The following is a 27,870-nucleotide window of genomic DNA, read 5'->3' on the forward strand; positions in this document are numbered from 1 at the left end:
CAACCACAGTGAATTTATTATCCTAGCCGCTAATTGGCTGTAACCTGTAGAGTGGAAATAAGGATCAACATGGATGTTAGCTTCTGTGGACTGCAGCTGAGTCAAACTCTGATTTAACATGACCAGGTCAGAAAAAACGAGGAACTGGCCTGAGAAAATCAGTTCAGCTGTGGGTGATCTAAACAGCCTCATCTAAATGCTCCTTATTTCTGCCATTTATGTGTTTGACTTTATGGATCAGGGAGAGGAAAAGCCAGTGGCTTTGAAGATTTGGTGAGGACTCAGAGAGGTATGTGCTCAGTGTGAGCACAACAAGACGTGGGTGTGTTCTGTGTGTAGATTCAAGTCCCTGTTTGAAGTCCTTCACTTCACTCTGGCAATTACTTCATATCAAGGATTAGATGGAGGAGAAAGCAGGGAGGAGAAACAGAGGAGGGGAGGAGGGAGGTGGCAGGAGGAAAGAGGACAGAGAAGTTGGAGGAAGCGTTACTATAGTGCAGATTAAGGTCTCCGCTGCAGGGAGGCTTTTCCCTTTATTTAAAGGAGGTTATGCTGACGGTCTAAACATGAGCTGGAGGACAACATCTGCAGCAGAAACGGCTCCTGGGTTTTGAAATCATTACGTTACTTTGTGTTAAAACTTTAAAGCTCCTCAGTGAAAACATGTTTCTCGATTCTTTTCTCTTTGGTGCAGAAACTGGTTGGAAGTTGATCTGTTAACTGATGTTCATGTTTGTGTGAAGTGGAGATGAAAATCAACTATTCAGACTATCAACATGGAAAAGACGCAATCAAAACTCAGATGGAGATATATTATCACATGTGATAAATGATAAGTTTCTGTTTATGTCTTAGTGAAGGACAGAACGAAATGGAAAACCTTTGATTGACCTGTTTGTGGTGCATCCACAAGAAAAAGACATAAAACTTCAGATATTTCATAAATGTGAGATTAACTTCGAAAACCTTTACAAAAGCCATATATTGTAGCAGAAAGACTTCAAGAGGCTGCATGAACTGAGTAGCACATTACTGTGAGTGAATGTAAAAGTATTGAATGGGAAGCTGTCATTTTTCACGGGAAAGCAAAAGAACAAAATGTCCCCCATGTTCCGACGTGGCTCCGTACAAAGTGACAAATATGGAAAAGAATGAACACTTTTATCAGACAACATACATCAGCATGAACAGAAATGGGACTTTTAACTTTAATCTGTCTTATTTAAAATATTGAACTTAAATTTTCTGCAAGAAGAACTTTGGATAACTGCAGATAAGAGAAATGAAACATGGGCTCAGATTTTTGTTTATTTCTCCATATGCAATTAATGTAAGAGTTTCTTACCTCAGGGATTTGAACCGTGTACGGCTGCCCATGGAAGTTTGGTGCGTTATCATTCACGTCTCCAATCTGGATGTTTACTGTATCTTTCACCACCTGAGGGAGGAGATCATATATGCATCAAGCACAAAACGGCTGGACTCAGACTAACAGCAAAAAATGGTGCAGAGGGAATTATAAATTATCAAGGGGAGCGTGGGCTGGAAGTCAGTTGATTTTTGCACATAAATTTTGTTAAGTGAGACAGATGAGAGAGAAACGGAGACGACTTGTGGTCAGGCTATATTCACGACGTCAGCATGTGACATGAAAATCACAGCTCAGATCTGACTCGTACCTCCTGAATGTCGCTCACGTAGAACTCCACCTGCATCTCTGACTTGGTCTGGTGCAGAAACAGAGACATCAGCATCACATCTCCATGGAGACATGACATACATGAAGAGAGCAGAGCAGTCAAACAGAAAAGCATGTTTCAGAAAATAACTCTATGTGCTGCTGTGCTGCTCTCTGTTATCACTGGAAAATTTACCCTCCATCTCATATTTTCCAAACGTTCCTCTCTATTCCCAGGTGCAGAACTCAGAACCATGTTTGCATGTTTTACCTCACGGTCGAGCTGCTGTCGAAGCCAGACCACGCCCGTTTCCTTATTCACAGAAAAATACTTCATGGCTTCTTCTCCTGAAACGCCGTATATGAGCGGCTCCCCCTCCGGATCCGTCGCTTTGAGCTGGGCAACCGAAGAACCTGCAGGGGAGGGGCAAAGGTCAGAGGTCGCGTGGGGTAGAAGAATGTTTCCGTTTGGTTGACATTTCCCATACATTCAATAATAATAAAAGAAACCTGAAAGAATTTGCATTAAAAGAAAAAGTTCTAAGAAAAACAATTTTTTGAATTGTTTTTCTCACTGAAAGTGGAAATCATGATTATGATAAAAAAAAGAAATGAACGTGAGTAAAACAATCAATTTGTGTTTTTTTTGGTTCTAGAGATCAATCAATCAATCAATCAATCAATCAATCAATCAATCAATCAATCAATCAATCGGCATCAAATGTTTTCCTTGGTAAACTTTCATTAACAGTAGGCCAGTTGTTTCTTTTTCCTGTTCATTAAAACTGTTTTCAGTGAATAACTAGTTTACAGGTGAGGGCTTGTGTGACCTTTGGCCCCTGGGTCTCAGATAGACGTGGTGTCCAGGTGAGTCCAGGTGAGAACACCTCCTGCTTGGTGGGGTCAGGTGTCATGCAAGCCAGGTAGCAGCTAACTGTTAGCATGGGAATGCTAATTCCCAGTGGTATAAAATTATTTTGTAAAATGGTTTTGTTAAAAAAAACAAAAACCTAAAAGTAGCTTACATGTCCACAGGTAACAGCAATGAAAATTTAATTTTTCTAAAATGAAACTTCTGCTTTATCAGTCCTTTCTGACTCTGCAAAACTCTTAAGTAGTCACACATCTCACTCTGCTGAGGATCTTTGCAGTGATAAAGATAGTTCATATTTTACAGGAGTCCAGTTAATTTGTCAAAATTCAATGATTCCTTTTGAATTTTCAGAACACGACAGAAACGGACAGAGAGTCAAACCGTCACCTAAAAACGGAGTTTAATGAAAATAAACATGAGAGCAAATCTCTGAGGAATCCTGACACTGGACAGTCAGCCTTTTCCTGATAGATCTTCTTAAATGTATAGATTGTAAATTCATCATGTGAATGCTTGTATGTATGTTCATACCTACACCCCCCCGCCTCTCTGAAGGTACTTAGTCAGACAAAAGAAGTGAAGCCAGACTAAATCAAACCTGTCAGTCGAGCACCAAACCTCTTAACACAGCAACCAATTAGGCTTCACAATCACCCTCCCCTCTCGTTTTATTAATACACTCCATTTTCCTATGAAAGGGTGGCAAAAAATGACTAATTAATATAACGATTTATGAACCCCTTTCATTGCAGCCTAATGAGATTTATGCAAATTCAGCAGCTTTCAGTATGAGTTATAATTTGGTTGAAGACGTTGCAAATTAAGCATTTTACTTCGTAGTCATCAATATTTTTTTCTCTCCTTCCTTTGGGTTTCTCAACTATAAAATAACTATCTGCTTCTTGTGAGTAGACATGCACTTAAGTGAAAGATTAAAAATGGTGACTTGAGGGAACAACAATGACAAAACTGAGAAGTTTCCAATCATCTGGACAGATTCTGATTCAATTAGATAGAGTCTAATCCAATCTTGACTTTGATTGATTCAGTTTAAAATGCCAGTTGGCAAATAGATATCTCAGGAACCCAGGAAATGGACTTTTCCTGGGAATGCATGTGGCAATGGTGGAGAGAAACAACTCTCTGTTAACCGGAACAAACCTCCAGCAGAACCAGGGTCAGAGTGTTTCATCTGGCAGCTACAGGATGACAAGATACGCTTTATTTTCTCTATTTCCTTTTAAAACATAAAGCTTTGAACTTTAGAAAGCCCAACACTTTACTGAAATGTTTGAGTGTGAATTAGCTGAATTGAGAAATCCAAGAAGAACAGAGCAGGCGTTCCACTTTAAGAGTGATTTCTTCAAGAACACCGAATCTGCATCCAAAGAAAATCAACAGTCTGACCAAGCAAAAAGTCATCAAGCTCCAAAGTAGTTCACTAATGTTTACATTAGTTATTATTCATGCATTTAGGGGAAAGGCTGCCTTTACTTATGCATTTTTATGTAAATTACAAACAAAGCAAACAGCAGTGAACATTTATAAGCCAGTTCTGTTTGTGACACGCAGATTGAAAACACTGTTCACTGAAAGATGGTGATTATTTTGATGCATATCAAATTATCACAATTTTATACACATTAATATAATTAGATTACATACATTAATGCGTCTGGCAGAGGAGGGACAAAGGTGAACAGCCAGAAGAGAACTGAAAATATTCACGTCAAATATTGATTTATCGGGAATATTTAGTTTCACTTCGGCTGTGATTTTGGCTAAAGAGGAAATATTTGAGCCTGGAAACAGATTTGATCTGCCGGCCTGTATGGACATGTTGACATGTGCTTGTGTTAAATGCAATCTGTTTGGGATTATAGTGCATGGATAAACGGAAAGGCAAACACAGATCATTGATCACAAAATGTAGGAAACTGTATTGTTTTGTGAATTTTCTCAAGAATGAGTTTCTGAAACCCATCTTGTCTTTCTCATCTCGTTTGGTGAGAATTTGCAGGCAGAAAACAGATTCCTGTAACGAAGCAGGAAACCGTCCTGCTCTGACCAGCAGTGAAGCATTTATGCGGAAAAGGCTCCAAAGATAAAACCAAACGTAAAAAGAAGAGCTGCATGTTTTCATTTGAACAGGACAGGAAGTCCCTCACAGATATCGTCATAGTTACCGTGTGTGTGTGCACAGCTGATATTCCTCTAATGCTTATCTGTAACACTGAGACACTAAGCCCTTTTCTCTGACAAATGATGGTATTTAGCAGGAAGTGATGCCGGTACTACTGTTATGAATGATACAGTGAACATTAATGGCCGCCCCTACCCCTCCACTCTGCAACACTTCCTCCATGACAGGAGCAATGGACTGCAGGAACCATCGTTCAACTTCCCCCTCTCTCTCCTATTGTCCTGCGAACCCACAGCTTCCTCTGCAGTCTCACACCTCCTCTGTGAACACAGCAGAGCCACGGCGAAGCAGCAAGCACATGAAGCATCTGGGGGAAACTCAACATTTTGTGGACAGTTTATCCTTTCTTTGTTTCATTTACCCTTACAGATCACAACCAGTCTGACCTCTCATTCAAAGTTTATAACCTTCAAAGTATGGTATTTGTGCAGAAACTTGCAAAAGTACATAACCGTCAACAAGGAAGCTGTGTTGGCTCAGGAGAGCTGCAAATACAGATGCAATCCTCACTTTTAAGATTTATTGTTATAAAACAATTTGGTAACCAGAAATATTTTGTATTTCTTTGTTGGTCCATCAGTTAAAAATCTCAATAATGTTTATGGCATATTGTGCAAGTCTGTCTAACTAATGTATGAATTAGTAGCAAATGTGTTTTTCATAATATTTCAATGCTGAAGAAATTCATCTAATAATATTAGGTGTAAAAATGAGAACAACAAGAAACCAGTTCAGAATCAAAGGGAATCTCCCAAAAAAGAAGAAAGAAAAAATGAAATAAATGTGGTTAATACTAAAAAAACATTAGTTTCATTACTATTAGTTCCTCTCAAAATGTTTGACGTTGAGAGAGAAACTAATTCTTTTTTTCATAAGGATAAAAAAAAAGACTTAAAAAGTAATACAGCTGAAGAACTGAAAAGCGCAGAGCAAAATTCAGAAAAAAGAGATGAAAGATTTGATAACATGCCGACAGCAACATGTGAAATTCGTACTTAGTGCTAGCTTACAGGAGAGACGGAGCAGGTAGTGGAGGGGAACTAAATCAGCCGCCAGAGGACATCAATCCCTGCTGGATCAATAGCAGTTGCACGCGTTAGACGGGGACTAGCCTTTGCCCTGCCCCGGGGCCGCAGGCTTCTCAAACAAAAGCGGCTGTTGGCCAAACGCACGTTTATTATGTTGGTGACATCTCCAGACCTCTCGTTCATCTGAGTTCTGATTCACTGGGACAGGCGCTGTCAGCTCTGCAATTTCAGCCACGCTCTGAATTATGGCCATGAATTTTATGGGGCACAAAAGGCTTAATGGGTATATGGGCAGTGTTCAGCTGTCTACCACTGTGGGGACAAACAGAAGAAAAGATGAAGCCACCTCAGATCAGTGTTAAGTCTCACTGAGAGCCCAGGACTGGATGGAGAGCAAGGTGATCCGAACTCGGTGGGTATAAATTCTTGATGGATCGTCTCTCACTCAGGGCCAGTCAGACTTGGGGCTGAAGTCATGCAATCAGGAGGCTGATGAGTCAGTGTGGTGCCACTCAAGTTACTGCACTGTCTATCTGCTGACAAAAGAGAGCCTTCAAACACATCAACAAGGCCTATGTGGAGGAACACTTCCTCACATCAATCACTTTTAAAAAATTCACATAAGCAAACACACTCTTCAGCTAAGTTGCAGGATGAGCTCATTTGGTAAGCTGCTTTTTCACCATGGAGTGGAGCAGATATACAGATTAATGGGAACAAATGAGCATGTGATGCTGGAAAGGACCCGTCATGGAGGGTTTTCCCATCCGACACACGGAGAAGTTGAATGTTTGGAAAAGTGGCTCTAAAGCAGAACTGGGTTCTTTCTGGAAAATTTGATAATCAATGAGAAAAAAATCATACAAAGATGAGAACATCCAGACAGCAACAAGGATAAGATACTATACATTTATCAGTTTTACATTTTCAGGTTCTTGTTTAGAAAAGACATCAATGTCACATTTTTTGATATTCAATATAGAATCAAATTATTCTAATGATATACATGATTAAAATGTTAATTCTGGACTCCTTTCACAGCTTATGTGAGAATAAAACACATTTTTTAAACATTTTTCAATGTGTAAAAATCACTATGTTATCTGCATACATTAGAACATTAGCATAAAGTTGTTATAACCAGCATGTCACATTGTGGGGCTCCTACAGGGCAGTTAATGAAGGATGATTTGATCAAACTGTTTGATAAATATCATTTGAATCCTCTAATTGTTTGGTGATGAATGAACTTTCTCACCATGTTCCCTCAGATATGAGAACATACGTCTGGCATTTAGAAAGCAGCCAATCCCGAAGCTCCATTAATATTTTCTTTGGCGTTGATTGGCTGAACCCCGAAGACTGGAGATAGGTTAGGTAGTAAATTAGCTTCTGTGGTTTCCAATATCTGAATTAATGCATATTAAGACATATTTGGTATTTAACCCTTTGGGGACTACCCTTTGGGTACATTAAAACCCTTTGTGTTTTAATGTACAGCACTTTGTATCAGCTTTGGTTGTTTTAAAGTGCTTCATAAATAAAGTTGGTATGGTAAATAACTTCACTTTTCCATCATTGTGTCATGAACTTGAGGGTTAGGCATCTTCCTTATAATACAGACTTTTTATTGCCTTTAGACAATACAGTCAAAAAACAAGACGATGTTTTGGTGTGAACTTTACACAAATGTTCTTCACTGGGTGAAAATATAACCTGGATATTAGTACTGATCAAGCAGAGTTCACCTCTGAGCTGAAATTTTCATCATTCACACCAACATATGACCCTTAAGTCAACCCAGCTCCTATGGAGCACTTTACAAGTAATTGAGGAGTCAGATTTCATCAGGGGATTTAAGTCATTCTTTCAGGCTCATCCTTTTAAGACCCTCTGTGGGGGCATGTGCATTATCCTGCTTTCCCCACCAGTAAAACGCACAATAAATTAATCTTTCTTCTATTCCTTTAGAAATAAGATGGAAATGAGCTGAAATCAACTCATCACTACTTTCTGGGCCGGAGGTGCTGTGAGCGCTCTTATTGTCTAAAGAGTTAGGTTGCCTTTGGGAAACCACTTAGACGTGGAAATAAACTAAGAAGATCCATCTGGAATGATAATGGTCCAGTGGCCGGAAAGAGTTTGAACATCCATTTCCATACAAAGAGAGCTGTGCACGTTTGCATTTAGGGTGAATCTCTTACAGATGAAAAATGAATATTAGCAGAAAATACTCAGAGAGTGTAGGGTTATATAGCAAATAAAAGTGGCAGGTTGATTATGTTTGTAGGTTTATATTACATGCTACCAATGAACAAAATAGTGCAATAACATGTCTTACATGATATGAATAAGTCTCTGTTCCTTCACAGATTTATTCTTTTCTGCCTCTTTCTTCTCACACTTAAAATGTCTCAGATCAAACAAAGTTAAGTAAGTTAAGTTTTCTGATGTCTGTCTGCCATGTAGAGTCAAGAAATCATTTAGAACCGGTAGAGAAAATGGAGGAGGCCAAAAGATTTCTAAACATAAGCCCACAGACTCGTATCCCCCGACTTATCCAAGAGGTCAGAAATAAACTCAGAACAGCATCTATAACACAGCAGGCCCCACTTGGGTCAGTAAGGGTTAATACTCATCATTCAAGTCTAAACTGGGACATAAAACATCTGGATTATCCTCAAGATTTTAGGGGAAATATTTTGTGGAGTGACAAGAAAAAAGTGAAATGTTCTTGCAGATGTGCTGACCATCATGTCTGGAGAAAAAGGACGTCACAGTGAAATCTGGCGGTGGCAGTATGATGGTCTGGAGCTGTTTTTCTGCATCAAGACCTCAACAACGTGTAGAAACTTATGGCAACATAAATTATTCTGTCTACTGGAATACTTATGATTTAAGCTCCAGCACAAAAAAGTTAAATAGGTTGATAATGATATGGGCAACCCAGCAAGTCTACCTTCGATTGACTGAAAAAAAAAGAACAGAATGGAGGATTTAGAGTGGTCTAGCAAAAGTCTGGACTTAAAACCAGCTGAGGTTCTGTGGTACTGCCTTAAAACAGCCGGTTAAGCTCCAAATCCATCCACCACAGCACAAGCAGTTATTAGGGTTAAGGGGTAATCACTGGCTTTTATAGCTTTTAAATGAAATCATCATTTCAGTTGCTTTTTGTGTTGTCAAGAATTAATACTTCTAGATATGAACTAAAGAAAAAAAACTAAACTGCAAATTTAAAACAGGTAATTGCAGTCCACTTTTAACAATGCAATTACAAAAGCACATTTGCTTCTAATCTTTCATCCATTAATTGTTTTTAAATTCATGTTCTTCCTATGGTGCGGGTGTGTGTAGGTGTGTAAACATCCCTGTATTTGTGACATCAATAACTGGGATGGCAGAGAGAGAGAGACAAATAGTGCCTTAGGTGTGGCTTTTAGTGACTCCTGTGTTTCAACAATGCACACAGTGAGAGTCCTTGGGAGGCCGTGTATTAATCCAACAGATTTATGACTAAATCTGTCATGGATGGGTGGAGAACACCCTCTGCTATTCCTTTAGCCCTTCTAGAGTGAAATATACACCTTCAGAAACACACAGTCAAGCTCTTCTGTTATGATGTAGGACTGTCCACTCGACATGAAACACACACGTGAATGTAAACACCAATATGTAGAGAACATCACATTTTTCATCACCATCTTTACCATCTCCAGGTTTTCACTGCAGGCCTACACCAGCAAGTTACTTATGATATGTGGAAAGAAATGTTTTTCACCACAATGACACACTTACACAGAATGGAAACATTACTTAGATGTGTAAATGTAGACAAATACCTTAATGAAGCATATTTTTTTATTAAACTAGTGGAACTAGACATTTAGCTTTCTACTGATCCAGTTTCCAGTGACTCTGTTCCTATCAGTGTAAAAACTTGACTGTTGTGTGTGTGTGTGTGTGTGTGTGTGTGTAACCATCAGACAAAGGCAGTACAAACCAGCAAAGACCTTAGAGAATCCATTGTTGCTACCTATCAATCTGGGAGAGGTTATAATGTGATTCTGAAGTCTGTCATTGCAGAGGAAGAAAGATTATTCACAAGCAAAAGACATTTGAAGCTCCTGCTGCAGAGTGGAAGCCCCAGCCGATTCATCCCAAGCTCAGATCATGCAGGGAAGTCGATAAAAAAAACACATGCATAGCAAAATATGGCTACCATATCAATGACTAGACAGACCTGTACAATCACAGAAGGATCCTTGGTACATATTTTATAATTTATGTTTGGATGTCGAAAAACTTTACCACAACTCTTACACACTACTGATCCAGAATCAAACCAACTCAAATATGCAGCAATGACCCAATATCAACATAGCTTCCTATCAAACTCTGCTATCCAGATGCTTCACTGACCCCAGGATGCTGGAGGCTTGAATCAAAAACGAATGTATTTGTTTACGTATGTAAAATCTGTTTTTTAACATACCGACATGGCAAGTCAGGAAATAGTAACTTCTGTTTAAAATTGATGACAGGATTATTAGAAAACTAAAAATGAGTGAAGTATGGTTTATTTAAAACAGTTGTGAGGAGAAAGTCTCTTCTTTGCAAAGAGAATCTGGAAGATCCTGGGAACAAGCCACGACATTTCTTAAGCTATCCTTCTGACGCATGAGGCCAAAGAACAGATAATAACATAACAACAGCACAAACAATTCATAAATTGACCATAAATTAATTAAAGTATCTGGCAACAGATGCCTGTATTATCCCATGATATCAAACAGGAAAAGCAACAAGTTAACGGGTTGCAAACACAAACTCTGGTTCTGACCTCAGCATGACTGAAATGCTTTAAGTTGCATTTAAGTTTGCAAACTGAAAAAATGTGCCAAGATTTTCCACAATAAGCTGAGAGACAGAAGAGGACAACTTCAGGTGTTGAAGGCTTTTTAAGCACCTTTTTCAGTTTTGATGTCTGGTTGTCATAAAAACATTTCTTGAGAAATATATTAGTAAAAACAAAAAAAGTGAAAGCCAAACAAAGGACATCTCACCACCTCAACAACTTCCAATGTTGACGCTACTTTGAAGATGTGAGTCATTTATCGCCTCAGTCTATTAAGGGTGATTCAGCGAAGTGTAGAATGAACTGATGAGGCGAGGCGTGGGACCCAACATACAACCCAGGATTGGTTTTTAAGACATCCAAGTGGTGATATGATGAAAACACTGAGTGACAAGGCTGTGACTAACCAATCACATTGTGAAAGATGAAGGACAGTGAAGGACATTAGCAGGCAGTTGTCCCCCGCATTGGTGAGAAGAAGCAGACCTGTCACTGCAGATTCTCATGCAGCTCAGTTCTGCCTGCAAACACACAGGAAAGCTTTTTGCTCTCGCCTCATTCCACGACATCCCATCACCGTCTCAAACTTCCCCACATCTCTCTCTCTCCCTCTCGCATTTTGTCATGTTTTTGTGACGGTTTGTCTTGGTTGTGGAGGCCAGACAGAGGGACGCAGGCTGCTCTGATGCAAGCGGACAGCTCGCTGAGTTCTTCGGAGGTTTCTGGAGTGACGGCAGAGCCACTCCGGCCTGTCGCCGTCACAACGGCGCTGCAAACACACACATCCGCTCACAACTGTACCAACGCTGCCGGCTTTCACAAATATCTGTCAACAATGACACTTTCTGACGCCTGCCCAAATCTTGTCTGCTCCTTCCATCTTCACATGTTGCTCCTTTCATCTGGTTCTGCTGCTCACTTTAGTTTTTAATTTGGTTTCCATTTTGCCGTTGGCGTCTCTGTTTTCGGTCCAAACCCCTCTTACACACACCAGCCCTCTGCTGACCTCACCGGGCCTGACTATTATCTGAAAATCAGCTAAATCACGGGCGGGTAATGGAACATGCCACCATTATTGTGAAGCTACACACACACAGATAGAATCGCAGAAGCCTCTCCTTCTTGACCTTCATCCCTTTTCTCTCTGTTTACATGTTTATCAATTGGCCCCTGTGTTACTGAATTATGGGTCTGCTGCAGTTTCTGCCAGCCTACAAATATAGATGTGGACGCTGCAGAGTGGCAGGACCACGGGTCAAGAGTCAGGATTTGGAAACTTTCAGCAGCTAATTCTGTTTCTCATGTTGGGTAGGTTGAGTATTAGTTTAGAAACATAAAAGGTAAAGAACAAAACAGTTTCAATTTTATAAAATCTGATTAGTAAGAAAAGCAGCGTAGACACAGTTAATGTTAACAGTTAATAGAGGACAGATGTGATGATCTCCTGACAACTGAGTTTCAGAATTTTTTTAAGACATTTGATAAATACAGCATTTTTACAACAACTGAAGGTAACATAGTTAACCAATTTTGCTATAAAATGGCTGGAAAATACACAGTACTGCCCCTTTGCCACAGCATGGGGCTGCTCAACATTACTACAGTTCTGATTATTTAAACATGTTTTTAAATGCTTTTTTTAAGTGTGGTTCTTATTGATATATTTAATCTACCACTTCTGTTCACTGAACACACAATTTACAGCATAAAACTCCTTCATGGCACAACAAAGAGAATTTATGTGGTGTGTTTTCACCCCACCTGGGGTCACACAGGTTAAACTTTCACTCACATAAAAACCAACACATCTCCATTGTGCCATGCTAGATTGTTGCTCTCCATCATAATGGTGTTTTTTCTTGCTGATCCATATGGTACAACAGTTGTAAAGTGATACTGTTGTCCAGACAGCGCACCAGCATGTCTGATCCTGCATGATTGGGTCCATCTCAGCTCATTGCAGCTGACTAACTGCACAAACAGGCCAAGGCCAGCTGGACTTATATGATCAGGGATAGTTGTGTGTCTCCATCTTTCCAGAATCTCTTTCTCACTTATGTCCATCTGCTGCAAAGTCTCTCTTACATCCATTTCCCCCTTCTGCCCAGCCTCCATTCCAATCTTTCCATGTGCATCTACATTTTGTGACGGCTCACTGTTCCTCCCTTCCCTGTTCATCCATTTTTCTTCCTCTCCTTATCATTTCAACACCCTTAGCTTTCTTAAAATTCTATTTGAATTCACATTGTTTAACACAAATCTGTAAAAAGAAATACAAAAAGTACAGAAGGACAATTAGAGATTACACTGTAAAAGTCAGATCCTGTGGTCATGGAAACCATGTCGGTCTGTTTTAGAAGGGTCAGATCATTGGCATCAAGCAGCAAAACATCTAAGGAGATGCAGAAACTAAAATTGGACTGAGAAGTGTCTGACGCATTACAACAACTCGTCTATGAGGAAGAACTTAGTCAAAAAGAAATCTTGGATAATGATATGATCAGCGATCACCTCGACGTTTGATGAAACCAAATAAAAGAACAGCAGAGCTCAGAGTTGTGTTTAATAGTGGAACTAAAAGCATTTCTACTCTCCCATCATCCATAAATCTTGCTCTAAAATGAATGTGACACAGAAAGGACATAAATCTGGTGACAATGCTGAAGTATATAGAAACAATCCCACAGTGAAAATGTACCATAAGCAAAGATAATGGTGGTCAAGTGAAATGATATAATGTGACCTTTTGGTCAGGCAGTGTGTTGTGTTTGGTTCACATCATCTCACCCTTAAAACTGGGGTTCCTTTTTGAACTGTTACCTTGATTTTCAATCTTACTATAAGATTCTTCAAACTCTGGTGTCTCCTGGTTTTTACTAAGTCATACAATCATCTTCACACACTAGAAAGTGGATGACAAGGTTTAAGTTTGAGATTAGAGGTCTGAGTTATGTTTGGGTAAGAGTTTATGTTACCTCCTCAGTGTAATGGTAAAGGTCGGGGCAATGAGCCAGAGGGGGCATTCTGCCACTGGAATGTCCCCCCAAAGATACTAAGGCAACTGTGTGTTTCTGCACTGCGTCTGTTGCTGGGACAAAGAGAAGTTGAGTGTGTTAAAGCTGATGGTGTGTGCATAAATCTCTTGTGTGTCCCTAATTTTTACTAAAGCACAGACTGAATTTGATGTGCAGAGCAGCGATCTGAGCGTTTTGTCAAAGCCATAACACACCACACTTGTTTTATGGATAATAAATTAACTCATTATCTGTGGCGCTCATTAGCTTCAGGTTCTAATTAGGCAAAATTAATATTGTTTCCTGAAAAAGACATTGACACTGGCAAATTGGCAATTGACCTCTCCGGTCAATCTGGGAAAAAGGACACAGCGTTGAGGTGAATCATAAAAACAGAGATGAGACGTGAAATGGCAGCCGCTCCAGCTGATCAGGTTTGGAAACGTCTGTCTCTGATCTGCTTTCCATTTTTTCCTGCTCTCTTTCTCAATAAGAGCAAAACCGTTTACACAAAAAGTGAAGCTGCCTTCATGATGAACTTTTATGTTATTTGTTTTCTGCTGATCTGGATTTAATAGCTCTAAATTGTGTGAGTTTAATCTTTTCACGATCATTAGGTCTTATAATGTCAAATGTTGCATTTTCTGATTTTTTTTTTATTTCTCCCAGTTTTGATTAGAAATCCACCTATCAGGATTTTTTTGTTGTTGATGCTGTTTGCAGCTTTTCTTTGAGTTCTGACCTGCCAGATTCCAACATTTGACTGAAGAGCTGAATTTGAACTGAACATGAAACTAATTCCTGGCAGGTTTCCTCCGTTTGGGTGTCAGACACAGTTCCTGACTGAACTGAGGTCGAATCCAGGCCTTCAGGGTGATTGTTCTGCGCCTGTTAGATGTGTCTTTATTTCAACACACCTGAGTCAGATAATGAGGTCATTAGCAGGACTCTGGAGAACTTGACTGCATACTAAAGAGGCGATTCTGTCATTTGTTTCAGGAGTGTTGGACCAGGAACACATCAAAAAGTTTACACTGCTAGTGTTAACCATTTAATTGTTACTCAGGTTGCATGTTGAGGGTCACTGTGCTGTGTGAAACCATCCACCCACCTTTGTTTTCTGCAGCCTCCCATACGTGCCAATATAAACTTGCTAACTAACAATGTATCACCAACTGGCTGGATAAAGTTCATTTTCACTACTTACTCACTTCTGTCGCCAACCTTTCAAGACTGGGTGCAATCTGAACGTCTAAATTAGTTCATTTTGGGTTGAAAGTCCAAATCGAACTGTCAGGACCAAACAGCTGAACACGGACACATTGTTTTCTGAAAGAAATACAAGTAAACTGAGCAAGAAAAAGAAAAAAAAAAGTCTGTAAATGATTATCCTCGTGGCATCCAGAGACTACATATATTTAAAATGCAGTTTTACAAATTCTGCACCAAACCAACAAAAAGACATTATTAAAAGAAGAAAGAATAAAAAGGCTTTCAGGCTGAGATCAGCCTGTGAATGAGCGGACAGGAAGCGATCAACCCACCTGTCGGTTCTTCTCTCTGGAACTGAAACTCTGGCCTTTATGAGAACAAATGTCAGTGTTCAGGACAAGGATGAGATAACCTTTACATACACATCAGCTGATCAGCCGATGTTACTCTGCAAGCAACTAATGCAATTTTATTCTGCAAGTTGCTAAAACCAGAGACTGAAGGTTGAGGGTTTTATGAAACAGATCATTTTGGAGCAAAGTGAAGAAAAGTCAGACTAAATAAACAGCCACAAGTTGAATCCTGAGGTTTCTCAACTGTGAGCTGCTGGTAAGCAATAGGCCACAGTTTTTTTATTTTTTACTTACACAACTCATTGCTACCAGATGGTACAATGTTGGAAGTTTTCAAAACATCAGTTTTTCTTAAGGAAACAAAGTATAGTCGTGTAAAATCTGAGCCAGAACGGCAGTCTGGGATTAAAACACATTACTGTGACAGTTTTAGGTTAAAGGTGGGAGTGATTTTAATTAAGTGAAACAGGAAAAAATAGCTTATTTCAGACCATGACTGGAGATCATTTTTGGATTTAAGACCAGACTGACTTAACCAGAAACCTTCCTCTTGTCTTTTATAGCCATGGAGAGGCTGCATGACCCAAGTCCATCTTTAGCTCAGTGTAAAGATTAATGGCTGGACATTTTCCTCAAAGCTTTCTCAAGTTTACATCAGCTTTTACAAGTAACACCTGATATAATGATTTACACAGCGTCTAAAAACATCAGCTTTTGTTTCATCCACACATAATTTCTTCCCAAAAGTCCTGAGGATTATGATTTATGTCAAACATGAAACAGATTTTTAAGCCTTGTTTGGTCAGCAGTTGTTCTGGATTTGGAATCTGAACTGATTTATTATATTTTTATTCCATTGAGTTTCAACCTGATCAAATAAAAAGATCAGATATTTCTAACTGACAGAAAGTGGAAAAGTTTTGTCTCATTTAATATCAGGTAAAAAAAAAAAGAAAAGTTATGCAACTTTTTATAAATCTGATTTTAACAGCATATGAAGTCACTGAAATAGATAAACTTTTCACTGATATTTTACCTCACTGAGATGTATTATAAAACATGTTGCTTTATGTCCCAAACTTAAATCACACTGGTTTCAGACTCATGAGGACAGTAGAGCCACTCAGAAATGTATCCATGTGCTTTTATGTCCTTTATTCCAAATACTAAAACATTTACAAAAAGCCACAGGTTGAAAAACCTGAAGTTTTACTTTATTTTTACATTTTGACAGTCCCTCTGTTTGCATAGCCACAAAGAGAAGAGAAAACAAACAGAAATGCTCCCATACACATTCACGTTTAAATTCCCCTTCTCATTTCCGCTGCCTCTCTGCATTCGAGCAAAGAGAGGTGGTCACTGATGTGAAACATCAATTTCCAGGTTAGCTGCTCTATGTGGCTCAGGCAGGTATCAGCCGTGACCCACCTGGGCCCGATAAGCAGCTGCACCAAGCTGATCTGCCACCAGCAGCGCTCCGCTCCACGCTGGAGAACCCAGACAAACACACATGCATACTCACATGCATAAGTAAGCAAAGTGTCCAAATTGGGAGGCTAAAATAATGTGATAGAAGAAGTATAAAAGTTAAGCAGCACTTTATTAATATGGAACACACAAGTGGAAAAACTGACTGAATGTTGGCTCATTTATGAAGTGGTTGGTAAATTTGATCAACCCACAAGCTGAAGTGACGAGTTTGCAGTCTATGTGGGGGAAGTTTTGATTTTTGCAACTAAGCCAATGGAAACTATCAGCTCATCATAAAAACGGAGGGGAGCTGGTGTAACTATCACATTTCTGTTCACTCAGCAAAGATCAACAAGTCACCTGCTGCAGGAGTTAGTTTAAAACCTGCTGCTGCTCCACCAGCTGATATCCGCACCGTCCCTCACGGCCGAATGAGGACAAACACAAAGACACCAGCAGGACGGATGGCAGGTCTGATCTATGGGAGGCCACTGGGTTGACCCATCCTGAGAAGATTGGTGCGTATCAGAAATGTCTCCCACTTGGATGGATTTCAAATTGTCTAATGTTGTCATGAAACATCCCAAACAATCGGGCAGCAACAGTCGCTTCTCTGTGGTCACTGCAGATGGTGTTTCTCCTCACATTAAGTTAAGTTTGTTTTCACACCTGAAGGTCCAGAAGTCTGGGTTCTGTTGGGAACTAACATTGCAACATTTGTTACATTTTCAGCTGCAGTTCACTTTCACACTGCACCGTGTCAAATGAACTAACTGAAAAACACTGCTCACGTCTTCGCCTGTGGGGGCGCTGCACTACCAACTACTGAAGGAAACAACTCAAAAACGGCTGAAGAAGACTCTGAGCACAACTTTCGTCTTTGCGAAATGTAAGCAAAAATGGAAAAGCATCAGATTTCAGCAGTTGCAGGATTTCTTTTTGTCTTTGGTAAAAAAATAAAAAAATAAAAAAATAAACAACAAAAACAACAACAACAAAAAACAAGCATTCTCTCTTGCCAAAGTTTCACACAAGTGTTTGTGTTTGTTGTATTTACCCAGGATGCCGCTTGGGTCTGCTTGATGTTCAGCTATGCATTCGAACTGCGCCAGAGTTCACTTCAACCAAACCGAGACCAGGACTTTCAGACGACCAGAGTTCACTTCAACCAAACCGAGACCAGGACTTTAAGACGACCAGAGTTCACTTTTCTGGTCCACATCAGAGAGTGATTCTGCATCCACATCTCCCCAAACCAATCAGATTATCCAGAATAAAGAACTAATGTGGACTAAGCAGAGCTGGTGTGAATGCACACTAACATCTGGATATGTAATATCACAAATCGACCAAAGCTCCTGTTTTTATCACACTGAGAATGAAGATGATTTGATCAGAATCTGGCTGCTACTTTCCCTCAAATGTTCCAACAAGCAGTACTCCACTTTTCTACACAGTTTCTCCCTTCTGGCTTTAGTGTAACTTATTAAATAACGACACATGGGATGTATTGGGTGTTTTCTGCACCCAAGGCTAGATTTAAATATTAAAACTTTGATAAGGACCAGATACATTTATAATGTCCTCAGTCTTTGTGTTTTAAGTCTAACTCAAAGTGTCATCTGGTCAGATAATCTAACCACTGCCAGATAGAAATGGTCATCAAGTTTCTACAGATAAATTTAAGGAACTTTTGGTATCACACAGTTATTCACATTCCCACTTTTATCTCAGCCTGCTAATCTGAAAAAAAAGAAATGAGAAAACCGAGCTATATTCAGTTAAATCGACTCATAAGATCCACAAAAAATAAAATAAAATAAAATAATAAACCGTTTTATAATTCAGTTCTTTCACACAGTCAGATGAAATAAAAGATCTAGGTTTGTTGTGTCCGTCTCTGAAAATGTTTTGCTTCTTTTTGTTACAAATAATTTATTGTAAAGTCAGCCAATGGGTCTCTGACAAGCCAGAGGCTCTGGAGCAAAACGAACTCTGTCACCTTTCAGCTTCTTGAAGTGTTTCTAGGACAGAAGAGGACGGAGCTGTCTCCAGGATTTTCATAAAGACCAAGTTATGTTGAAAAATAGGGTCGTTCTCACATATACTTCAGTAAAATATATATATTAGTCAAGTTATATTACTGTTTCCAGCTGATGTAGATGCACAAGCTTTACAAAACAAAACAACTCTGACTCAGTCTGATTGGATGGAGGTTGTCTGGAAACACTGGTCTTTGACTAGACCAATCTGACAGATGAAATTAGCAATACAATATGTTGGAAAAATATCTAAATATTGTTTTCCAGATTATAAGCTGCATTTAAAAGTTTTAATAGTACAGCTTATGAGATGCATAAGTATTAACATACAAACAAAATACAATCATACATTTGTTAATATAAGTTTTGTATTTGTCTTAAATTAATTGTATAGTTAACTTTTATGTCTTTTTTGTCTTTTTAAAGAAGCACAAACTCAGGCAGTGATAATGTTAAGACCCAACAAAAAGCCGGGCTATTTAAGCCATTGCTTTTACAAAATGTTATTCTGATCACACATCTAAACTACATTTTTAGGAAATAGTGAAACTACTTCTGAAGTATAGAGAGAACCAGCATGGATACCCGCCCACTGGAGAAAAAGGAGTGGGTTTGAAAACTAAATCCTGTTAGTGGGATCCACCCAGAGGCTACTGGTTTGACTAGGAGACTTCTGCTGCATCTGCCAGTATATTTGCACATCAGATGCATGTAGGGACAATGTTGGGGTGTCTGTGCAGCACTTTAAAAAGATGAGACATTTCATGTTCAAATGTCATTTTAAGACGTATATTTTGCTTTGAGATGATATTTTTCCAGTTTTAAGGAAACAAACAATAAAGAGAAAAATCAAATGCAATGAAGTGCAAATTTCAGAAGAATTTTCATACGGTAAGTGTTGCATCTACAGCCTGTACTTTAAACTACAGTCAGACTATTAATAATGTTTAGAGATTTAGCAGACAAAATAAACTTTTGGATCAACCATTTCTGGAGTAATGGAGGATGTTGTTCTGTTTCATTCACAGATCGTTTTGGTTTCACCCCGAGCCAAATGGAAGCGCTACAGATGAATGTGTTTGATTCCACAGGAATATTTGTCTTCCACTCTGATGTGTGATGACCTCTTCTGCAGAAATCTTTTATAAACAGTCAAATACTGTAAGGCAGCTAATCTGGGATTATCGGTCTGGTTTTGGAACAAGAACTTTTGGACAATTGTCCTTAGGATGAAAGTTTCTACCAACTCATTTCAGTACAAACGTCACATCATGGAAGACATGGGGATGAGTTTTGATGTCTTTCAGCATGAACATTTTGTGCCCTTTCCTGAAAATGTTCTTGCTACTGTGAACAATAAATCCCATGACCAAAAGCATGAATATTAACAGGAAAACACAGCAGGGCAGTTGTTTCAGGATGCTACATTTTAAACCATTGTTAGCTCAGGCTACGTCTCTAAACTCGCCACTTTCTGTGCATTCTCACTCGGTCAGCTGCCTAATTAGCAGTCACTCTTACAGGTCAAACCCAAATGTGACTATTTTAAGGATTAACAAATCCCTGGTCAATCACACTGAAGCTTCAGACTTGGATTCTTACTTTTAGAATTAGAGCAGAGAAAAAGAAGCAGTTCTTTCATCTCATCCTGACAAAACAAGGAAAATTAAACAGCAGAAAAGAAGAACAAGAAGTACGGGAACAAACTTAGCTGAAGTGGTCTGCGAAATCCAAAGCTGCCCCAGTGGTAGCGATGGCATTAGAGGCTTTAACAGAGGAGAAACCTCCAGTAGAATCACCAATATGATAACTAATGCAGCACCAGCAGGAGGACACAAAGAAAAAGCAAAAGGCAACAAGTCTGAGATACATGGACATGAAGTAAAGCTTCTTTTCACCTGCATTTCATGCATATGTTAAAGCAAGTCCACATCCTGGTAATAAGGCTGATGCATGAGCAAAACCCCTGCAGGAAGCAGAGTTTAAGTCAGGCTGGGAAAGGTAAAGGAAACATGGGAATACCACCAGGAGCTAAAAGATTCACTGCAGTAAACACAGCAACTGTTTTAAATCCTTCAGGATCATTAAAGTAATCAAATCTGCCGCAAGTTTCACCTCTGCTGTCACTTCTCTGAGGTTTATCACTCTCTCAGTGAAAACAATTGATTTGGAGCATATGCAATAATTTATTCCAAACACATTAATACATTAAGTCTGCACAGACTACACAACATTAGCAAACACTTCCAGCAGGCTGTGGAAGTTTCTTATTTCCAACAAATATTGTATTTCCATAAGTTAATTACTCAGCAGAGGGCTTAATCTGCCGAATCAGGGCAAAGTGGATTAGAAGATGAGAGCGCTTAATCAAAGTGTTGTCTCTGTCTAATTACGCATTTCATTTCCCTCACACAACACACACACACACACACACACACACACGTATCTGAATCTAAGAATCTAAGATATGTTACAACACATACACAACTTCCATCTCCTTGGTCGTGTGTCATCCATGCATTAAAGTGAGAATGTTTTCTTTATCCTGCTTTCACGACAAACAATAGGGAGACAGGAGGAACTGGGATGTAAAATGCATTATTCAGCACATGTCAGCAGTGTGAATTCACACCCAGCCAGGGTCTTCTGTCAATTATGCTTTACATCTCAACAACATTTTTCCACACAGTTTCCTTTGTGAACCTGCTGCTTCTGAAATGACATCAAACAGTTTAGATCTTTGCCTTCGCGCCATGGAGTGCTGAGTCTGCTGCTAAAGAGGTCACGCACTGAGCTTCCTGATATGCTCTCTAAGCAGGGTGGAATAGCGCCACCAGAGTGTGAAACGTGTGTGAGATCAATGTGGCAGGAGGAGTGTTTTCCTCGTCTCTGTCCTACAGTATCAGTGTTTCCTTTGTGCTGGTGTCAGTCAGTCAGCTCGCTGCCGGACTAACAACCTGCTGGTGTCACGTCACAAGCTGCTCACACAAACCAGATGCTGCTCGATCACCGCCGTGACGTCACCAGATGAGCTTAATGTGAGCAGTTACGGAAACCTGAACGATGAGCTCGGGTTTGCTGCTTGTTAAAGCAGGAGTTCCCAAACCTTTCCAGGCCATGGGCCCCCAAAGAGCAGTAACCTCTGGGCAGGGGCCTGTGCAAACCCACAGACAACTAGAAACTTTCAGAACATTTTTCTATTCACTACTCAATAATTATTAGTCATTTAGCATAAATGCTGCCTCATGCCTCCTGATTTTAGATGGCCATGAGTTCGATGGTGGAAAACTTTGTTACCAGATAATACAACTTTTCATCACAGTTCTCTCTCTTGATTTTAAGATTTATCTGGGAGTCGCTTTGGTCGTTTTCTTGTCAGAATTTTTTCCATTTCTTTCTTGCTATGCTAGATTCAGGAGCAAACAGCTTAATAACTTTGACTGGCAGCCAATCAGAAAATGAGATCAGAAATCAAAATTTAAATATATATATTTTTTTACTTTTAAACTTAAGATTTAAAAATGTGCAGGATTCTTATTTTATTTTTGTAATTTAAAAAAAAAAAAAATTCAGACAACTTTCTGAGGCCCCACAGCGACTTCACTTTGAAAAACACCAGTTGAAAGAGTTACTTGTTACTTTACGTTCTTAATGAAAAAAGCAGTATGTACGTATACTTGTTTGGGCAAATTTACAGGATGATGTAATTCTAATAAAAAATAAAAAGAAAAAAAAACATGACTTTGTCATCAAGCACCAAAGATTATGGAAGGATTTACTTATGACAGTGTGTGTGTGTGTGTGTGTGTGTTTGAACCGAAGGACCACCTCGATGAGGACATCTGCTGAGCTAATAAACAATAATCTTGACAAATTGTCACTGCCTGATCTCTCTATCCAACCTCACAGTCACATCAGTGGGGGAAGCCATTACTGAGCAGGCCAAGGACATGACTGACAGCTCAATGGGCCGGTGGAGGGCGGGACTGGACCGAGGCCCAGCTGCCTCACAGGAGAGCAGTAACTCATGGCCAGAGGGCAATCCAAGCAGATTGGTTGGGGAAACATCCATGTCCCTCTTTGGTTGGCGCACAAGCTCACTTTATGAACAAAGCCCTGCGTCTTGAACGGTCTTACACTTTAAAAAACAACTTAGCATTTATATAGCGGAAAGGTCCTTGAGCTCATAATGTTAATGATTTACTGTTGGCAGAGTGATAGTTGGATGCTACAGTGTAAAACCTTCAGATTAAACTAATCAGGTGTCCAGGGACCTTTCACACTGAATTTACACCGACTTTCTCTTTACAACCAATACAACAAATTCAAATAGGCCGGAAAGCAAAAAAAGAAAAACTAAATCTCATAATGTAATGACTTCCTCTAGTATATGCTGCTGAAAGGTTTTCCAAACTATTTTCCAGGTTGTAAGCAGGTTATAAGTCGGGCCTTAAAATGCAAAAAAAGAAGAAAAATAGGGACTTTTTTTGAAAAACAAATAAACAAGTCAGCTGGTTAAAAGTTTAAAAGCTTTTAGACCAAAACTTCCCAAAAAGAACTAAAAGTGTCAAAATAAGAGAAAGTATCTCCAAAGGATTTCCTTATAAATAAGAAAGTAAAAGTCAGTAAAATGTATTTAAAATAGCAACTATCACAGACATTGAAATCACAAAATGCTTCACAAAAACACAAATATAAAAATAAGAATATTAAAACTGACATAAACTGTAGCAGTCCATGAGGACTGTCCAGATTATTCCTGACAGTGTCCATTGGTTTGTGCTCCATGTCCCAAACAGTCAAGGTTGGGAAACGTCCTTAAAAATGTTTTTTGTTACTTAAGCTCTTTTCTTACAGATGCCGTTTTGGGGTCATTGAAGTGCAAACAGCAGCAGTGAGAGGCTTCATGGGAAATGAGAATCTGGTCAGATCCTCCAACTCAGCACAGGGGATTTGTTTTGGTGATCTCCCACTGGACCTTTTGGTCCAAACTACTGCAGAAATGTAAAAATGTCCGTCTGACTGCAGCACCCTGAGTGGACAAACCTCAGCAGTGAGCAGACTGTGCAGCAGAACAATCCTGCCACGTCCAGAGACAGAAATCATTTTGCCTTTACCATCAGAAGGACATCAGAGTGTAAATGTCTGACAGGAAATGACATAAAAGTAAAATTTTTATACATCTTTTTTAATTTTTAATGCAAATTGTCAAACGTTTGAGTAGGGGACGACAATCTGAGTTTAGATACATTTCTCAGTAACTCGTCTAGTTCTTTGATCTCCTGCTCATCATTCTTCTTTTATAAATACATAAACTTGTAATGTCTTCATCAGCCTTTATTAACAGTTCCTACTTTTAAAGATTATTCCTTCTTCAGTTCTTTTCTTGTCCCTGAATTTTATCTTTTCCATACAAACTGTGTATAAAAATACATTTCCAACACATTTGCAACCCAAACCTTTGCGTCCCCCTGATATTAATTAACTGATTCTAGGTTAGAAAAATGTATGCTGTGATAACCAGCTGAAGATAAATCATGTCCAGCTGCTCTTCCAGAGGACCCATCGTTGACAATAGCCAGACATCCATGAGCCAAAGAAAATTCAAGCCATGCTATTTTTTGTCTGAGTGGACATCACACATTTTTCCTCGTCATGTGACAAAATATACATGAATAAAAATGTAGAGGACAAAACTGGGAAAGAGACAGGAAATATGAGACATGTTCCCACTCACAGAAAACAACCGAGGGAGAGAGCGATCCCAGACTCACACTTGGAGTGTTGACAGAGTGGAGAAGAGTAAAGATCATGTGATGAAAAAGGTAAACTTCAAGAAAAATCAATCCTAGAAAAGGGATTTTAATTCTAAGCCAATAACACACTAAGAGAGGATGAAAAGCCAGACATCTTAAAATTGCCTGTCAATCACCGCAACCAACCAAGCATTATAAATACGAGAATAACAGCAACACCAGGAACTGGACACAACCTTGTCTTTGATTTTCAGGAAAAAAATGACCCACACAAGAACGTTCTTGGACAAAAAAATGAAAAGAATGAAACTAAAGCCATTTCAGTTTATATCACATCTAGTCCAAGAGGTCTGTGATGTTTATCAGAAGTTCAGACTCTAGATCATTGGAAACGAATGCACAGAACACATAAAGCCTCTCAGTGTTTTACCACAGCATCTGTCAGCAGGATGTCTGACCAGCATTTAGGTTTAAAAAGAAGTAAAGAGCTCTTCTAAAGACTCCGTTCACACGTCTAATGTAACATGTTGACACTTGACAAACTCACCAATAGGCATGTCTTCATAGATGAGGAGGTAAGTTGAAAAAAAGTAGTTCAGGAAGCGTGGAGGCTGATTGGAGCCTGTGGAGAAGAGAGAAAAGAGTAATTCACAACAATGAATATAATAACAGTATTTCATCGTCCTGACTCCGTTTCTGCTCACAAAATATGTTTAAAAATCACTGTTTTAAAAAAATATGTTTAAAAATCACTGTAGTCTTTAGGACTAGACCGTGGAGAAAAGCAAATCGCTTGGTCTGCTAAATCAAGACTATAAATTCAAAATATTATATGTATTTTACAATATCATGGTCTAAAAGCTGTTTGAACTGAGTCTGTTGGGTTTATGCCTAAAATATTTTGAGATATTTTGTCCATTGAAAAAAGAACACAGAATTCAGATGATAGAAAGTTTGAAAGTTAGAGCATGTCTAAAATATTCCAAAGAAAATGTAGCTGGGAGGCTGAAATACCTCGGTGCAAAGCTACCTGACCTGCTACTGGCTGCTGTTCGCAAAGCGTCTGATTGGCTGTAGAGGTAAGGAGGACCACGGCTCTGATGTTCTGCATTAGCACCAAACCAGTTTCCACTGTTCATATTGATGCATATTTAAGTATATTTGGTCTTAACTGTTCATCGTTGCAGCTTCTCTTTGTCTCTCATATCTATATGTAGTCATATCATTTTCTCCTGAATATTTTAATGTGTTGTGTTATTATTTTTTCACCATAACATGTTAGTTTACAGCAGCATATGTGTCAGAAGACATGACTCATTTGTAAACGGTCCAAACCTTTTACTTAACTTGTTGCTGAAATTATAAAATATATAGTGAGTGGATCTCCAGTCAGGCAGATTTTCACAAACCAACTTTTGGTCATTTTTTACCAGTTCACTATATAATTTGTATATTTTGTTGCCTTGCATGGGATCATTTCTTTAGTTTTTCATTTTGTATTTCATCAGATGACAGTATGGTGAGTCCAGATTGAACCACACTGCATATTGTCCATAAACCAGGGATTCATAACTCCACTGTATGTATTGCTACTCATGTTTCATTTGTCTCTGTCTTCATCCTCTTGAAAGCAAAGGTAAATCTTTAATTTCACCATCTGCTTTGCCTCTGTAGCTGCTGGGATGCAGAATAGGTCTGAAACGTACTTTTTAAAATGACTACATTAAACATTTGGCACGTTTTCCGTGACACACTAATGAGCAAATGGGCATAATAATCAACAGAAGCTGGGAAAATATTAGGCTGAAGCAGAGCTCTTCTCCACAATTAATTCCCTCATGGCCTGCAGTGACAGCGATGATTGCATCCCTGTTGTCATCACTGAGTGCAGCGATTCACCTGAGAGTTTCACTGCAGACATTTACCTGTGTGGCTCTTGGCCGGCATCACTGAGTGCAATGTACACCGAATTACTGCCGTAGGAGAGGGACAGAGAGCTTCATTCTGGGGTTACTTTTAATCAGTACAGCTAAAAGTGTTTTCAAAATTACAGCCATGTTATAATAAGAGAAATTTGTGAACAAAAAGCATCATGAAGACAGAGAACCACAGCAAGTCAGGGAGGAAGTAGAGCATTTTAAATTTAAGAAATAAAACAAAACTCCAAACTTTGAACTTCTCACGAAGCTCCATCCAGTCAATCATCTGAAACTAAAAAGAGTTTGGCACAAAATGCAAACCTATACATTAAATTCTCAGGGTGAACAGGTCTGAATCAAAAACATGCAGAAAACCAACAGTACACTGCAAAAACACAAAGTCCTATCAAGCTCTTTCAGTCTAGGTTTTAGTGCGAGTATCATAGTACTTGAAATCAGATATAATAGTAACTTTTCACCAAAAACTTGTTTTGTATTACAATATGGGAAAATACCTTGTTCCACCCTCCCATATTATTAATTTCCCCATATTTATGGGAAAAAGGTGCATCTTTCCCATAATTTATAATATGGGGAAAGTGTCTTGTTCCACTGGCAGATTATTAGCAGGTTGGTTCTAGTTATCAACTCACCAATACTACGGAATTATTGACTTAAAATAAGCTCCTATTACAAGTTACTTATAAATTAGTTTTGTTTTATTTCAAGTGCACTAAAAATAGACAAAAATGCTTCATACGATTTTGTGTTTTTGCAGTTTATACACGACACTGGACAGACCCTTCTTAAAAAGATCAGCTGTTTCAGGAATTGCTGAAAATCTGTGCTGAAAATATTGGTGATTACTCCATGAAAAAATTAATAAAAAAAGCCTGTATTTAAAAACTGCAGTTTTTTTGTTGTTGTTTAAATGAGTGTTTTGCATCTTTTCTGATTTTATTCTTCCAGTAACTTTATTTGGAATTTCGTCTTTCTGATCTGAAAACCAGGTTTTATTCCAGTCAAGCACTATCCTGTCTAAATGGCTGTTTTTGGGTTAATTGTGTCTGGGCAGCTCTCCGTGGTGTCAGGAGGCGGTGTGATACACGCAGGTTATTTTAAAAGATCAGTGAACAAATGGTCTTTGATCAACTGAGTTGTCTGGTCGACAACCGACACTCGGAAGCTGATGAGGGACGGCCCAAAACGGTTTGAAGTGAGAATGCTTGAGTGAGTGAGTCTTTGCTTTCAAAGCAGGAGGTTTTCCTGCTGTCGTGTGTCCGTAGGAGCGGAATCAGATGCTCATCTCTGGCTTGTCAGTGTGGCCTGGAGTGCACTTTATTGGATGCAAGGTGGCGAGAAAGACGGGTTAATGGGCTCGTGTCTGTACCTGTGGCTTAATTACGGTGAGTCAGCACCGGTTGAATAGAGAAATGCAGATGGATTACAGCAACAAAATAATCACA

The 27,870-nt window shown here is 39.1% G+C and overlaps 1 protein-coding gene across 1 annotated transcript in view; it reads right to left on the minus strand.

The window, feature by feature from the left end:
• Positions 1-27,870, minus strand: part of LOC106958449 (cadherin-23-like) — a gene marked incomplete at its 3' end in the record, with an annotated part of 160,811 nt that overhangs the window by 119,590 nt on the left and 13,351 nt on the right. Inside the window, exons 3-6 of the mRNA XM_015050354.1 lie at positions 25,033-25,107; positions 1,950-2,092; positions 1,680-1,727; positions 1,346-1,438 (exon numbers count right to left, since the gene is read on the minus strand). Coding sequence (XP_014905840.1) covers positions 1,346-1,438; positions 1,680-1,727; positions 1,950-2,092; positions 25,033-25,107 — 359 coding nt within the window. The remainder of the gene's footprint in view (positions 1-1,345; positions 1,439-1,679; positions 1,728-1,949; positions 2,093-25,032; positions 25,108-27,870) is intronic.

The sequence above is a fragment of the Poecilia latipinna genome, unplaced genomic scaffold (genome assembly GCF_001443285.1).
Source record: "Poecilia latipinna isolate Pla-1442-1.1 unplaced genomic scaffold, P_latipinna-1.0 Scaffold987, whole genome shotgun sequence".
In the NCBI taxonomy this organism is placed as follows: domain Eukaryota; kingdom Metazoa; phylum Chordata; class Actinopteri; order Cyprinodontiformes; family Poeciliidae; genus Poecilia; species Poecilia latipinna.